At 42.2% G+C, this 14821-nt stretch overlaps 2 protein-coding genes across 2 annotated transcripts in view; one reads left to right on the forward strand and one right to left on the reverse strand.

Annotated features, from left to right (window-relative positions):
• plekhh1 (pleckstrin homology domain containing, family H (with MyTH4 domain) member 1) overlaps window positions 1-14821 on the reverse strand; it is a 51454-nt gene that overhangs the window by 36164 nt on the left and 469 nt on the right. Inside the window, exons 2-5 of the mRNA XM_037695217.1 lie at window positions 7687-7861; window positions 4446-4508; window positions 1074-1223; window positions 903-986 (exon numbers count right to left, since the gene is read on the reverse strand). Of these exons, the coding sequence (XP_037551145.1) occupies window positions 903-986; window positions 1074-1223; window positions 4446-4508; window positions 7687-7830 (441 nt within the window). The 5' untranslated portion in view covers window positions 7831-7861. The remainder of the gene's footprint in view (window positions 1-902; window positions 987-1073; window positions 1224-4445; window positions 4509-7686; window positions 7862-14821) is intronic.
• Window positions 10346-11290, forward strand: LOC119427263 (sporozoite surface protein 2-like). The gene is given in 3 exon segments (XM_037694844.1): window positions 10346-10732; window positions 10734-10897; window positions 11086-11290. Coding segments are annotated over 3 exon segments (756 nt in total).

Raw genomic sequence — 14821 nt, forward strand, 5'->3', positions numbered from 1 at the left:
AAATAAAGCAGAACACTAGCTAAAAGCTACATAAAGCAGAACACTAGTTGAAAGTTAAACACAGCAAAACACAAAAACAAGCAAATAGCTAGATTTATAAAAACCTTTAATAAAAAAGCAAAACAGTGGTGCAAAAGTAGTAGCCAAAAATAATAGCTTAAAGAAGCAAAAAGCTAGGTAAACTAAGCACAGTCTTGGCTAAAAACTAGCAAAGGGGCCAGCTGAAAGCTAGAAGTGGTCAAATGATAGCTAAAAAGTTGAGTAACTATACAATAATAAATAGCTGAAAAGCTAAAATGAGCAAAATTATAGCTACAATTACAAAGTAAAATATTACCTAAAATCTAAATGTAGCAATACATTAGCTAAAAGCTAAAATAAGCAAAAAGCTAGCTAAAAGCTAAAAATAGCTGATTAAAAGTTGAAAGTCTCAAAAGGCCAGCTAAAAGTCAAAGCTAACTAAAGGCTAAATAAGAGCTAAAAGTAGCAAAAGGTTATGTAAATGTAAACATAAACTGCCACATCAGAAGATGAAAACAAAGCAAATATGCTGAAGTAGATTTAAAAGAAAAAGTTTTGAAGGGATTAAAGAGATTAAAGTATTTCAACAGGAAAATAATTATTAAATAAAACTTAATAAAAATAAAATGTATCAAAGTTACAAAACCACAGTCTCAACATCTCTGTCCTGAACGAGCTGAAAGCTTTAATTTAAAATTGGCTAAAATACAGAAAACATACAAATTAAATATTAAACCAGAAATTATTGACATGCATTGTAAAAATGAATGGACTGCATGAAATGAGCAGCCTTTAATTCTCTGAAAAACATGCACGTATTTTGCATTCTGAATTAAAAATGTGTTTTTCTTCGTCAAAGGTTGAAACATGCGTTAGCTCACCTCTCTGAGCTTATATGTGACCCAGTTTTTAATCTTGGCAGCTTTTTCCTCAATAATTTTGCCCTCCTGGGCTCTGACTGAGATCTGCAGCAGAAGAAGAGAAGGCTGTATGGAATACAACGTGCACATAAATGGGCGTTTCTCTTTCTTGTCTGGTTTTTCCTTCCGTACCTGCTGTTCCAGCTGCATCTCTAATCTCTTTATGACAGCATCTTTTTCTTGAACCTGACCGCTCAGGTCTTGAAATTGTTTGTACAGCGAGCTCTCCGACTCGCTGATTTGTACGTTTGTGTACTTGAGCTTTTCTTCCATGACATGAATCTGAAATGCACAATAGAAGAAGTGAAGCTTGAATCTGCACGAGTTAATAAGTTCACACTGGCTTCACAAAAAGCAAGAAAGAACAGCGGGACACCAGCGTGCCCTGTCACATTTAGATAGTAAAGGTTTGTAGTTTCCAAGATGGTTTTAAGTAAATCTGAATGTTTTTGGTGCAATACGGATCCTGGCCAGTAGAGGGAGCACTTTTTTAAATCAGGCGCAATGGCAGAGCCAAGGGGTGACCAACGGTGGCCTTGGCCAACATTAATTAATCTTCAGCTACTCCAAAGGCCACCCCAACCATCTGAGGAAACTACGGATATATATTTCTATCAGGCTATATATTATTTTACTGAAATGTGCGATTATTTGTATTAAAGTTTTTTATAGCATCATATAATTTAATGTTAAGAGAAGAATCAGAATCAGAATAAGCTTTATTTTCATTGCACAGAGATACAACGAGAACATGTACGTACAGCCGTCCAAAAGATGAACGGAGTGCACGAAGCTGCTGCTATGAAGCGCGACCTTCTTATTCTTATTCAGAATACTTTTTTTAAATAAAAAAGGGACAAAGCCATGAGGAGAGGTAGTGGCATTACAAAAAAGATCTCTCCACACCTTGTCCTTACAGGGCAAGATTCAAGACATCAAAAAACTCTGCCAGCTAAAGCACATTTATGAACATGTAACATGTGCATTTACAACGAGGCGGTCCATGAAGCACTAGATAGTCCATTGTCCTGATAAGATGATGGCCAGCTGGCACAGTTCTAGTAAGACTCTACAGAGGGGGGGTTACGGTCGACAAAGCTTTTCCTTAGTTTACACATTTCCCAGGAGAAATTGATAAGCCGGCCAGTTCCGAGGCCAACCGGGGAGTCCGATTCAGATCACCACAGTCGTTGATTTATTCAGGCAGACTATTTTCCGTCAGCCTCGAGTCTGTGCTGATACTTCCAAGGTCCGAAACGTCCAGATTAGGGTGCATTCCACTGGTCCGTGCTTACGAGCCTCTTCAAGATGTTTTTTTTTCAGGCTGACGAGTCCCAAAGCCGCAGGTGGCCCAAGATTCAAATCACTTCCAACTTACGGTTTCGCTCGTAAATCAGCTGATTTTGAGTCCTCCAGCACCAACCAGACCTTCACAGCAGCTTGTCGAGGTCCAAACCAGCTGCAGCCGTCTTCTTTGTATGTTGAGAAACCAGGATCCAGACTATTCCAAAAACAGGAAACCTGTTAATTATCGGCAATTTCAGCATTTTGGGTCGACAGCAGAGGTAGACACATCCCCCCAGAGATACATCCAGCTGCACGTCTCATCCGAGCAGATGAGGGTTCTCCAGGACCATATCGCTTTGTTGAAAGAATTTGTAATATATATCGAAAGTCCAATTGGTCAGATCCAAAACAGAAGTTTCCATTTCGGGAGATATGTAAAAAATAGGAGCTGCTCCGATACACAGACAGAGAGTAAAAAACCAGGAGGAAAACGGGGAGCGGGAAGGAACGCATGCGCCTCGCTAGAGAGCTAGTGAAGAAAACAATAGACGGACCTTTGTTCCCATTTCGATTTCCAGTGAGAAGAACTTCTCAGCTACACGCCTGCACTCACAACAGACAAACAGCATCATTTGCACACACAAGAGTTTAAGCTTTGCTGCTGAGAGCTGGTCACATGATGGACTGGAGGAATTTACCATAAGCTGTGATGATGTCATTTCTGGAGGTGTGGCCAAGCTCAGAAGAAAACTGTCTTAATTTGAAGAGATCGGGTCCATTTTGTGAGACGCTGCCTGGTGGTGTCCCAGAAATGGACCAGCGCTGTATTCAGTTTGGTACTTTATGTGTGTGTGTAAAATAAACCTTCAGAGAAGAACTTCGATCACTTCTCCGGAGCCTGCTCTCATGTTCATCATGTTCTACACTACTTTCAAACAATATAAAAACTAGAAAGCATAGTTTACTCAAATGATTGGGGTAGACGGTTCACGTATGTGTATATAACGTGGTAGCCATCTTGGATTTTGACTTGGCAACTCAATGTTCGAAAAGAACCTCACTTAGATGTAGCCACACACTAAAACTGAAGTCGGAACCTGAACGATTGTTCAAGTTATCGTGCTCACAACATGCACACATGGATGGACAGTATTTCCCATTCCCTTTCTTCACTCCACGTGGAGGAACAAAACCACAGGTCTTACCAGCTCTGCTCAGAGAACATGCAGTGCCCTCAGGTGTTTTTAAAGAAATGCGTTATTCATCCGCTGATTATAGAACACACCCGGGACAACCAGAAAAGACTGCAAATTATTGATTAAACTTGAAATCAAATAAGATCAAACTGCACAATACGAAGTTTCTAATCCTCAATTCTTTTTTATTTTATTTTATAGATTCTTTATTCATCACTTGGAGTTGGGAATGTCTGTTGATTTATGACAGTGCAGTTTAACAACAATATTAATTAAACAAGATGAACTTCCTACTTGTTTTAATACGAATACTTTATTCTCATCTCATTTGCTGATATTTCACACAACAAGCCGGAATGTTAAAGCTAACAAGATGTTAAAGGTACAGTTAGCAAAACAGTAGCCAAAATTGGCAAACATTACCAAAATGTGAAACAAGCTAAAAAATAGTAGCTAAAAACTAGGACTGGCAAAACAGTAGCTAAAAGCTAAAAAGAGTAAAATAGCAGCATAAAGCTGAAACTATTGGAATATTATGGGACTGTGTCTGTTGACCTTTTTAAACCACTTGATTCTGCAAACCACAAGAAGTTAATCATCAGCCTATCTCAAGCTAAAATAAAAAAAAAACATTTAGGTTATTCGAAGGAAAGACCGGCATGTTTTAGAAACTACATCTGATCATCAAAGTCCAATCCTGTATACCTGGATTATTGAGCATGGACTTTTTTTTGGTTTTGAACCAGTTTGACATGACTGTCGATGAGGAAGAGGGCCGGCACAAGAGGAGGGGGCCAAAGACACCATCTTAGCACCAACAGAACTGGTTTGTTCCACTTTGGAGTAAGCTGTTGGTGGAGAAGCAGTTTTGTGTTGTGTGTTTCCTTGACTGATGAAGCCTTCTGGATGGAAGGTGAAACGTTTCAGCAAAAAAAGAAACTGTCCAGATGACCTGACTGAAAATTGTTGAATAATCTTGTTTTTTTTTCTGTGGTCAGAAGAAAGAAATGTTCCTTTCTACCTGTTTCTCTGCTTTCTCAGCTCTCTGGTTGGCCTCCGTCACCCTCTGCTCCAGTTCCTGCATCTAGAACAGAGAAAAGACCAGTTAAACTCAAATCCAACATAAATCAGACGTCTTTTTGTCCTGCTGCGTGGGTTTGAATTAAGAAGAATCAGCACCGTTTCTGTTCGAAGGAATTGGAAACAATGTAGAAAATATTCTCCCTTATAGCACTTACTCAAAAAGAACCACACTCGACAGCAGGAGAACATTTTTAACTGGTATTTACTTACAAGGTCAGATTTTCAGGACTGGTTACATAAATATACAGAAAGTACACACGTGAAGACAAGTCACAAGAACCTGCCCCGAGCCGCCTTCTCTGCTTGTTTTATAACCTTATCAGTTCAGCCGAGCTCACAGCACCGTGAGGTGTCCTTGGAGCGACAGCTGCAGCCTCACCCAGCTCCTCATCCAGCTTTCTCTGTTAACCCAAACATATGATTCATGGGCAGATTCTCAGCCACATCAATAAAAACAACCATAACCTTTGACCAAAAACTCCCTGACACCATTACCATGGCTTTAGTTATATTACAACATAGTTTTCCCATTAAGTGAGTAATTATCTGTATGCTAATGGGAATTTGCACCTCCAGCAGCCAGCACTGGACCGTCCTTTCTCTGCTGCACTGTGATACTTTATCTTGGATTCCCGCCGCACACATGTGAACCTAAAGCGGCCCAAAAGAAGCAGCACATTTAAAGACATGCCACGACTGGGTTAGCTACAACTTCCAGTGTCTGCAGTGAACACCTTCTTCTTCTGAGACTCTACATCAGTGGTGCCCAAACAGTTCAAAGAGCATGCAGGACACAATATTGTTGATTGTTGTAACATAATTTTAGAACCCCCCCCCCCCCACACACACACACACACACACACACACACACATGACCTGTTTTGTTTTTTTTAAACAACAAGCGATAAATCTTTAAATTTGATCATTTCATTTTAGGCTGAGCTAGGTATAAAATATTTACCAATTTACAGTGGACAAAAATGTTAAAAATTATTGTTAATGGTCAAATAAGGTGGTATAGAAACAGATCCTGTCTAACCCTGAATGTTAGGAAACACCTTGTATCTGTGACTTTCCTTCCCTCCATTGATTATAGTGACATTATTTACATGAACGCTCCTACAAGAACCCTGCAGATGTTGGATGCTGCAGATGTTGGATGCTGCAGATGTTGGATGCTGCAGATGTTGGATGCTGTCTATCATGGTGCACTAAGATTCATAACTGGCTGTGATTATCATACCCACCACTGCACCCAGTATGCACTGGTTAACTGGTCACCATTAACTTCACACAGACTCTCTCACTGGTTCATCTTCATCTTTAAATCACTTCCTGGTCTGCTGCCTTCATACATCTCCTCCTACATGTCTCTGTGTGAGTGCAGCTACAGCGTGCGCTCTCAGGACATCATTACCTGCAGTGTTCCCTCAGTGAGGACTGAACTAGACAAGAGGACCTTCTCCTGCTCCGCTCCTGTTTCCTGGAATATCTCGTAAAAAGATCTGAAGCTCTCGACCTTTGACCTCTCTAAGTGGCTTTACGAACCCGTTGGACTCCTGGCAGGGACCAATGCAGACATGTTCCTGTTTTTAGTTTCTACATTCACTTTATAATCTAGTTGTTTTTGTTTCGTTTTATTTACTTTCTGCTATTTACTTTTTTATTTTAAATGTTTTTATGATTGTCTACTGTTGTCTGGACCTCCTCTGTGTTCTTTGTTTAAATCAGGTGTCTCTTGTAAATGAGTCCTGAGGCTCAATGAGACTAACCTGTAGAAATAAAGGTTGAATGAAAACAAAAGAGCCAAATGAGGCTTCTCTCTCTCGTTCATATCTCTGACACTGGATCCAAACCATGTCCAGACAGTTTTTTATGTCTTTCCATACTAAAGTGGGCCAATGCATAAAACACTCCTAACTTGGCAAGAGACGAGATGAAGAGCATGAAGCAGTCTTTCCACATGACAGAATGATAGTCTCTACCCAATACCATCACACACACACACACACACACACACACACACACACACACACACACACACAATAAAAAATACAGATCTGAAAAATAACCCTTGCTGTATGGATGTGTGTGTTTGTAAGAGAACAAATATAAAAGGTAACTAATCTAACTTGTACTCTGTACTGATCAATAAAAAGGATCATTTGAAAATTATGAGCTCATTTTAGTTTTTTTGCCACATATAAATAAATCAAAATGCATGCCAGTAGAAATTTGTAAAATGGTTACACTAATTTATTTGAGCTGCTAAAGCAAATTTCTTGCTTTTCTTTGTTTTTTTCACTATCAACACCATAACTGCAAAAATCTCCTACGTGGTTATAATGTAATAATCTATAACAACAAGAAATAATAAAAAATAAGAAAACAAATCATGGAACAAACAGAGCACGTGTCACAGCACATCAAGGGCACAACAGTCTGTACAACACTGTAAGTACATATGCTGGATTCCACTTCAGCATCCGCCTTGACCACATGAATCACAAAGCACGTGTCAGGATTTTACCCAGAATGCACACAGACATGAGGAGTTCAAAAACAATCATTATAAAAGGATAATCAAAATGATAACATGGGAGCTAAACAGTTCAAACAAGCAGGACGTGGACGTCCCACCGTGCTGAGAGCTTTGAAAAGTGACTGTTTGTAGTAATGAACCTCCAGCCGTTTGTTCGTCCATACGTGCACGTTGTGAGCATAACATGCAAAACAAGTGAGGTACTGACCCATTTTGTTGTGTGGCTACATGTTGGCATAAAAAAAGTTCCTTTCAAAAATTGGACTGCCACATCAAAATCCAAGATGGCTGCCACCATACTTCCATTTTGGTGTGAGGCTTCACCTTCGTGTAACAGAGGTCCCCATCAAAAATTGGATGGATGGATGGATGGATGGATGGATGATTTTAAAATTTACTCTTTGGCAACTTGTTTTTTGCCCAAATTGATGAAAAACAAACATTTATGAGCGGCCACAGTAAATTCTAACAGTCCCACTGATTCATTGAGAAAGTAACGACTGTACGTGCAAAGTGTACTTAACAGACAAACGTCCATTAACACACACACATATGATTACATGGATGTCCTTGTTTCACAGTGCATGGAGATAAATATTGATTATGTGTGGTTTAAGGAATATTAAAATGGTTTCACCTTTTCTGCCAGCAGCTCTCGGATTTTCCCGGCCTGCAGGCGGAACCTGAGCAGCTGCATCTCAAGAGCGACGCAGCGTTTCTGCCAGTCCACGCTAGCTGCTCCTACGTCTCCGGCTCCGCTGCTGTCTAACACGTCGGCCATGGTGAGGATTCAGGGTGGCTCTGGGCTCCAGCTGGAACAAAAGACACAAATGAGCACCAGTTTTATGTGTGCTTGATCTGAGGGTTCTGGTAATGATGATTTACATAAAACTGCCACTCAGCACTGACTTTAAAGCCCTGAGCGAGAGGCACCACAGCCCTGGGACCATGTTTCCATGAGCAGTTCAGCTTCTGTTTTCATTTACAGCCAAGATGAAAAAAAGTGATTGAACATCTAAAATTCTTTTTTGCTGACTGCACTTCCCATGATTCACTGAGGAAGTGTGAGCAAAGCAAACCCCAATCATGAGTCAACAGTGACGTGATTTAATAAAAGCTTTTCTGGAGTTCTTGTTGCTCCGGCACAAACCAAAGTGAAACGTCCACACGTGGTGAGTGAACAGAAACAGACGACCACGGCCTCTCGGAGTCTCTTCATGCACCAGCTCTCCACATGCCCACACACACTGAACCAAGCCTCAGCAGGGAGGCTCTGTGAATGGGGGGGTCCGGAGGTCCCGGGCCACAAAGCAGGTCAGCGCTTTGCTTTTTAGCCCAATTACCTACTAACCCAATCCCCTTGCCCTCTGCCTCCTCCCAGTCCACGCAATCCTTTCTTAATTACAAGGAAGGAGTGAAACAGGATCCTGCACAGCACAATGGTGTCTTTCTGCATGAAGGTCCCTCTCAGCTACAGAGGGGAGCCGTCACTCTGCCTCGGCACAGAAAAGACCAAAGAATGTGTGACAATGAACGGACCCAGCGCCGAATGTGGGAAAGTGGTGCGTTCACGCTACTTTCACCTGAGGCGGACTGACAAAATGACAAGAAGTGGTGAGCTGTCAAAATGTAGCTAAGCAAGAGAAATCTGCATTCTCTGCAGAAATAACGTTGGCGAGTGCTGAAGGTCCGCTGGAGTTTGTTGAAGAAGCTGAAAATTAACCGTTAAACTTAAAATTAGCAGAACAGAATGAATACAAGCAGAAGCTAAAAGCTCAAATCATCAATACAATAGCTTTAAGCTAAAGTAAGCACACAGCAAGAAAAACTAGCTAAAAACTACTACAGTTACCAAAACCTTAGCTAAAAGCAAAACTTAGTAAAAATGTAGCTTACAGCACAAAATAGCAAAATAGTACTAAAAAAGCAAAACTACAGCTAAACACCAAAATTTGCAAAACCATGTATAGAAGCTAAAATTAGCAAAACTGTAGCAAAAGCTAAAATTATAAAATTGTCCTTAAAAGCAACATTAGTAAGACAGTAGCCAAAAGCTAAATGGAGCCAGACAACGCTGAACAACAGTAAATGTTAGAGGGCAATGTTTCTGAAGGAACTGAGAAAATTCAGCATAATTCTGTTTGTTTTGTAAATAAGATAAATTATTAAAATGTATAAAAGTTGCAAACAAAAAAAGTCACACAATGTCCAATCGATTTGAACATTTTCATATATAAATAGATAAAAAGCACAAAGTATGCAAAAGTAGTTTGATTTCAAGTAAGTGACTGAAGGAAGTGTAAACAGGACAAGAACAGTGTGAATGCTGACTCATCGTTCAACTTTCAGAGAAGCTTAAAATGACCTCGTTTTCAGAGCGGACTGAAGTGCAGCCAGACAGTGTCAGCAGAAAGGCAGACATTCAAAGTCCACCAAATGTAAGAGCACCGTGGCGCTCCCTACAATTAGCATGCTCATAAATACAGGCCTAGCAGGCTAATTACAGAAGTCATGCCTGCAGAGGTTTCACCAGGCAAACCACTGGACCCAGACTGGACAGTCACGATCCAGCTCCAACGTCTCCCTGTCTTTAAAAGGAAAACTGAAGGGTTTGTAGCTGAAGGAGAGGAGGGCTAAGTCAGACTGAAAAACCCTGTCTGGGTCACTTTGTTGCAGCCGAGGACAGGAGGCCTGGAGCTAAAACTGCAGCCGATAAAAAGAAGCTGTTTAAACACTCGTATAAAACGTTCCTGAACCATCGAACACTTGTTGGATACAAAGATGGTCAGGGAGGCAAAGGAGGAGTGTAAAACTGTGAAACAGCAAGATTACTATTAAAACGCTCACTATTAGACAAAATGAACGTTACAGAACAGTTGGAGCTTTCTGTAGCACTGGTGCCTGATTACTGGTGTGGTAGTAGCTGAGAGTCCTCTTCATGACGTCTTTGAGCGCTGTCACGTTTTGCACAGTCTCACAACATTCTGTGAGGTCATGCATCATCAACAAGGCTCGACTGAAACGGCTCGTCAGCATTTAAAACTGGCCTGAAAGGCGGTGGGCGATATGCATTCCTTCCAGGAAAGCTGGGCCTTTAATTCAAACTACGCATCAGCAAAGGGTTTGCAGAAGTTGCTAGATAAATTCCTGCATCTTCTTCCTATGGTGTCTGTCTGACATGTGCCAGTGCAGGAAACCAACAAGAGGTCAAAGAAGACACAAACACAGAGCTGAAGGCCAGAGCTGTGTCTGCACAGACATGACCGTTCTGCTGAAAACACAACCAGAGCAAACACATGAAGCGGCACCACAACAACCACAACAACCAGAGCAACCAAAACAACCAGAGCAACCAAAACAACCAGAACAACCACAACAACCAGAGCAACCACAACAACCAGAACAACCACAACAACCAGAGCAAACACATGAAGCGGCACCACAACAACCACAACAACCAGAGCAACCAAAAACAACCAGAGCAACCAGAACAACCAGAGCAACCACAACAACCAGAACAACCAGAGCAACCAGAGCAACCACAACAACCAGAACAACCACAACAACCAGAGCAACCAGAACAACCAGAGCAACCACAACAACCAGAACAACCACAACAACCAGAACAACCAGAGCAACCAGAGCAACCACAACAACCAGAACAACCAGAGCAAACACATGAAGCAGCACCAAAACAAACCACAAAAACCAGAGCAACCACAACAACCAGAACAACCACAACAACCAGAACAACCAGAGCAACCAAAACAACCAGAGCAACCACAACAACCAGAGAAACCACAACAACCAGAGAAACCACAACAACCAGAACAATCACAACAACCAGAGCAAACACATGAAGCGGCACCAAAACAAATCACAACAAACCACAACAACCAGAACAAACCACAACAACCAGAGCAACCACCACAACCAGAACAAACCACAACAACCAGAACAACCAGAGCACCAAAACAACCACAATAACCACAACAACCAGAACAACCAGAGCTATCACAACAACCACAACAACCAGAGCAACCACAACAATCACAACAACCAAAACAAACCACAACAACCAGAGCAACCACAAAAACCAGAACAACCCGCAACAACCAGAACAACCAGAGAAACCACAACAACCAGAGCAACCACAACAATCACAACAACCAAAACAAACCACAACAACCAGAACAACCAGAGAAACCACAACAACCACAGCGACCAGAGCAAACACATGAAGCAGCACCACAACAACTACAAAAACCAGAGCAACCACAACAACCACAACAACCAGAATAAGAACAAGCAGAATCGTTTCCACGCATCAACAGTTTTGTTGCAGCTCCAAGTAAGAAGTAAAATCCAACAGGAGCCTTTTTTTATTTTAAACTTTAAAGAATCACAGATCGATGTGAAATGGTTTCAGATGGGACAGTGTGATGTTTCTCGTTAGCTTCGTGACCTTCGTGACCTCGGCCACTCCTGGACTTATAAAAACGAGTGATGATGTGAGAACAAAGCGAGCACACATGCGCTCGCACAGCAGACCCTCCCTAATCACCATCACACACACACCCCACAACAAATCATAGCTCACACACACGGAGGCAGCTCAGAAAGTGATGTGAGGAGACAACACTACAGCTGTGATGGAAGCAACTCGCTGGTTCCATTCCCAGCAGACAGTTGAACTCTCTTGTTGGCTCCGCTCAGCTCCAGCTTGGCCTCTCTACAGTTTTGGAAAATGAAAATGACTCTCAGCAGACAGAAGAGGAGTGTTTGTTGAAATCTGGGTCAGTCGCTGCGGATTTGATTCAGCGTGAAGCTCTGTGGAGACGGACGACCTGGGAGGGGTGAGGCGTGTTAAATATGGCCTTTTCCTTCTCCTCTGTGGCCCCGTGTGTTCAACTAAAGGGACGTCTGTCGACTCCCGCTGACTCAAGAAGACCAACCAGTGGAGCTTCATCTAAACAAACAGCTTAGAGGCAGTGGGTGTCACAGGACGAACTCATTAAATGTTAAAAAATAACAAACGTTTCTTAAACGAATGCACACCGCCCTTCATCCTTCATGTCACAGATGATCTCATCATTCATGTCACAGATGAGCTCATCATTCATGTCACAGATGATCTCAGTTGGAATTAGAATACTCTCCCTGCGTCTGTCTGGGCATGTTGTGAGCACGATAACTTGAAAAATAAGTGAGGTACCAACTTCCATTTTCTTATGTGGCTGCATGTAGGAGTAAGAAAAGGTCACTATTACAAAGTGGGTTACCATGTCAAAATCCAAAATGGCCACCGCCATATAAACCAACTCTAATTAAACTGACCACCCCGATCATTGGAGGACATTATGCTTTCTAGTTTTTATATTGCTACAGTTTCCTCAAATGATTGGGGTGGCCTTTGAGGTGCCTAAAGATTAATTTACGGTGGCCAAGGCCACCATTGGCCACTCCCTGGCTCAGTCTATGTGCTGGGTGATGGACATGTTTGCTCCACTCAGTGGGATCTGTCACTCTGAGCTGCTACGAAAAGCATAAAATAATAAAATGTCTGTTCTTTAACAGTGTAACTCCTTCCTGCACCAAAAACATTAAGGTTTACTTACATTCCCAGTTCAGTTCCAGTCCAGAAAAACACTTGTCATGGAAACTACAAACACTCACTATTTAAATCTCTCAGTGATGGAGGATATCTGTGTTTTTTATTCTCTTGCATTGATCTTTTCAGTCTGACGTCTCTTTTACCATCACTCCCTGCAGGTTTCCCTCTCCTCCTGCAGCACCTTTCCCACCCTGCCTCCTTCTTCTCCCTCCCCCTCCTCTCCCCCTCCTCTCCCCCTCCACCCTCCACCAGGGGGAGCAGACCTGAGTGCAGGTTAATGACAGGCCTCGGAGGACTGACCACACTCATCATCAGTCTCAGACTTAAACACAGGTCCTGACATTCCTCCTCACTGAGCTGTAAACATCTACCTCTGCAACATCACACACACACACACACACACACACACACACAGTTTAAAATCTTGGCTTTCAGTAGCACTGCAGGGCATGGAGATAAGTTTTCAAATCTTTAATTGTTCAACCATAAGAAGAACAAGAACATAATTTGGCTGATCCATATGATTTACACCACCACCACCATTAAAGCTTCAGACTGATCATCTAATGTTGACAGAGCTGGACTTACATTAGACAAACCTTGAACAAAAAGTGCTCAGCACAATCTTCTGCAGTATGTCACACTCAGAGTATGTTTTGAGGATGACTCTTAGCTACTACCATGTCAACTGTTTGCTCAATATACCAAACCATTCCAAACCATTCCATACCATTCCAAACCATTCCAAACCATTCCATACCATTCCAAACCATTCCATACCAAACCTGCTTTATTTATAGAGCACTTTAAACACACACAGGACCTAATTTCTGTACACATAATAAAATAATCCATCCACCATCTTTACCTGCATCTTCCTTTGTGGGTCACTGGGGTCACTGGTGTCCATTTCCAGCAGTCACTGTGTGAGAGGCGGGGGACACCTGGACAGGTCTCCAGTCCAACACAGGGACACATAGAGACAAACAACCGTTCTCTCTCTCATGTAGGGACGATTTAGAGTCACCAGTCAGTCTAACATGCATGTTTCTGGTCTGTGGGAGGAAACTGGAGTACCTGGAAGAAAACCCACGCAGCACAGAGAGAACATGCAGACTGCACCATGAATGGACCAGGCTGGGATTCGAATCAGTAAGCTTCTCGCTGAGAGGTGGCAGCTCTAACAACTGAGCCACTGCACCACCATCACACAATCAGTGAAAAATAAAAAACAAAAGTTTGCAGTGGCGACCCCTGAGGAAGGGAGCAGCTGACAGAAGAAGAAAGAAGAAGAATCTCAGATGGTGTCAAAGGTCAGGGAGAAGACATGGTTTGAAGAAGAGATTTAAATCAGACAGGGAGGGGCTGATGTTCAAGCGAAGGTTGTTCCATAGTTCAGAAGGTGCGCTCACAGATATCTGTCAAAATGAGTTGTGTTGGCTAACGTCCGTTAGCTGGCGTGGCCATCATGCACGGTGATTCCAAAAGGTCATAGATGAACATCCAATGAGCAGGCCCCAACCATTAAAGCTAAAGTGTTAAAGAAAGATCTTGTGCAACGACAAGCACTTGAAGGTAAATGACTCAGCTACAGCCTCATCAAATTATCACAAATAAAAGTTCAGTCGTGTCATCTGGACAGCTTCTTTATGGAGAAACGTTTCTTCTTTCATCTGAAAGACTTCATGAGTCTGAGGCCTGCCACCAGGGTCCGTCTTATAAATATCACCTCCTCGATGCGTTTCAGCCAGCCGCCTGCTGAATTCTCAGAAACTGTCTTTACACTGCCAACAGGGAACATCTGTCTAAAACAACCCATCATCAGCACAACAATCAAATGTTTTGGGTCCGATGGCCACCAGCTTCTCCCAGAACCAGCCTGAGGACACCAAGATGTTCAGAACAATTCAACTCAGTCTGAAGAAAACTGGCTCAGCTCGACTCATGACGTTTGAGGTCCAACGTTAGTTGTGGCAGCCATCTTGGATTCGACCAGCTGAAGTCAACCAGATGTTCATCCACTGATTACAATTGTCCAGTGCTTCATGGGACGGTTTACCAGCAACACCATCGAGACACTGGCAGAACCCATGTTGTCCAGCAGAACATTCAATTACCACACACACACATTTAATTACCACACACACACATTTAATTA

The sequence above is a fragment of the Nematolebias whitei genome, chromosome 21 (assembly GCF_014905685.2).
Source record: "Nematolebias whitei isolate Nwh7 chromosome 21, NemWhi1, whole genome shotgun sequence".
NCBI classification, from domain to species: Eukaryota; Metazoa; Chordata; class Actinopteri; order Cyprinodontiformes; family Rivulidae; genus Nematolebias; species Nematolebias whitei.